Source organism: Corvus brachyrhynchos, unplaced genomic scaffold (genome assembly GCF_000691975.1).
Source record: "Corvus brachyrhynchos isolate BGI_N302 unplaced genomic scaffold, ASM69197v1 scaffold33, whole genome shotgun sequence".
Lineage (NCBI taxonomy): Eukaryota > Metazoa > Chordata > Aves > Passeriformes > Corvidae > Corvus > Corvus brachyrhynchos.
The window spans coordinates 931973-934103 of NW_008237254.1; the positions used below are offsets into that span (position 1 = coordinate 931973).

The 2131-nt window shown below is 35.7% G+C and overlaps 1 protein-coding gene across 11 annotated transcripts in view; it reads left to right on the forward strand.

Moving 5' to 3' along the window:
- PPIP5K2 (diphosphoinositol pentakisphosphate kinase 2) overlaps positions 1-2131 on the forward strand; it is a 48052-nt gene that overhangs the window by 38175 nt on the left and 7746 nt on the right. For 5 of the 11 annotated variants that reach the window (XR_001860707.1, XR_001860708.1, XM_017730503.1 and 2 more), the window contains 2 exons: positions 705-824; positions 1692-1754. The exons of 2 other annotated variants lie outside the window; for them this stretch is intronic. Coding sequence is in view for 5 of the 9 variants with exons in the window: in XM_017730503.1 (XP_017585992.1) it covers positions 705-824; positions 1692-1754 (183 nt within the window). In the remaining 4 variants the exon portion in view is untranslated. 4 more of the 11 variants (XM_008630793.2, XM_017730506.1, XM_017730508.1 and 1 more) reach the window with 2 other exon arrangements.

A 2131-nucleotide genomic window follows, 5' to 3' on the forward strand; every position in this document is an offset into this window, starting at 1 on the left:
GCATGAGTTGTAACAAAGTACTGTCACTTGCATGGAGCTGTGCAAAAGTCTTCTCAGGAAGGGAAGTCGAGTTAAACTTGATGAAACTTTTAGGTATTGTCAGTTTGTAATGTCAGTAATGGTAACTGAAATATGAATAGAGTATTTCCAATTTGGTTAAGATTTTATTGGGGTTAGAAGTATTTCCACATACTAAGTCTGTGGAACTTCATGAGTACTTCATAGCCTGTCATCTCAAAGGTTGATTTGGATGAAAGCAATTAGCAGTATTTTTCCAGTTTATATTTGTGTCAGGAATACAGATTTTCAAAGACACAACTTTAACATCATCATCATCAATCATCATCATCGTCATCATCTTCTTAATTTTGTTTTGTTGTTTTGTTTATGTTTGCATTGATGCTAACTGGTAACTTTTTTTTACCAAAAGTGAAAACAGGACAAGAACTCATTTTGTTAAAGCCAATCCTCTTTTTGCACATGTAGCAGAGTGTGCTGTTTCATGAGTAGAAGCACAATAAATTATGATAGTTTCAGCCTACAAGTCCCACTCTGACATTACAAGCATATTGTGAACCTGTCCAAGGCACTGCCAAAAGCTGCCTTTTGTGTGGTAAGAGCCATGTGCTTGCATGCTGCATGCATCCCCAATGTGAATGGACGAACACCTGGTTGTTGTATGTATTTTCTCTAACTCCCATCAGGGTCTCACTGTGCGGGCCTGTTTAGCACCTCAGTGCTCGGGGGTTCTTCAAGTGCACCTAACCTACAGGATTATGCTCGTACTCATCGTAAAAAGCTGACTTCTTCTGGCTTCATAGATGGTATGTGCACACTCTCGCACATGCACGCACAACCCATGTGCCACATTGAACTTCTAAAGATTTTAATGGAATCCTAGAATCTTTGGCCTTAGTATTAATTTTATGAGTTTCTGTTGCTTCTTTATTGCCCATAGCTTGCCTATGTATAACTTAATAGCATAGTTAATTCTTACTTGTCTTGAATTGACTACCAGATCACTTGTAATGTGCGCCAGGAGATTCTAGCAAGTGCATTTTTTAAGTAAACTGAAAGTTTTGTTTTTAAATTCTTAAATCATTTTAATCTCTAGTTTTTATCACTGCTAATTGATCTTGAAATTAAATAAATTATTTGGAGCATATACAAGGAATGAAATGATAAAGTAATAAGTTAAATACTGATGGTGAAAATTTTAGGATTCCTGACCTTTTTATTTGGTGGGGTTTGGATTACAAAGGAGCAGGAGATTCTCAGTTGTGGATAGTCTGGGATAGTGAAGAAACTCTCTCACTAGATTTCAGAACGTAAAGATACCAAAGCACACCTTTATAACTCTGAGGTGAAACAGTATTCATGCTGTTTTCCCCCTGACTTCACTACTCAGTGTTTGAGTCTAACCTGAATAACCTTGTATGCCAGAATCACCAGCTCATTCTGCTTGTTTTCATAAACTTCATTACACGTCTTGTAGTTTACCAACAATCCGAATTTTCTTCTTTTAACATCTGTTTAGATTTTAGTCTTTTTCCTTGGTCCCTTCTGCATGACACTCACTTCTAATACCTTCTCATCTTTTCTTTTTTCCTTTCTTCTTCCTTTCCTATTTTAAAATCTCCCTCTTTTGGTAGCTGTTACAAATTTCAGGTACCTGTTTTTCTCTTTCTCAGACACCACACGCGGTTCTGCTGTTAAAAGGTTTTCTATCTCATTTGCTCGACACCCAACCAATGGTACGTTTTGCTTTTATTTTAAAAACAAAATCGAAAACAAAAGGTTCCTTGCTTCATCCCTTTTATTTTTATTTCAAATACGGGGTGTACAGTATCATCCAGCTGTCTGTTGTTCCTAACTTCAAGCACAATTCCAAATATATTTGTAATCATTAGATACCCTAAATCCTTTCTTTACCATTCATTAGAATAAATACATCAAAATTCATTCCTTAGAAAAATCTGTGAAAAAAAAAAAAAAAGTGCTACTGTTAATCATGATCTCTTTAATAAATTATTCTCCGCAAGTTCTTATGTGATCAGACTGTATGGTACAAGATACAGACAATGAAATCTGATCTTATTAAAAATACACTTCTTGATAGCTGCTGCTTCTT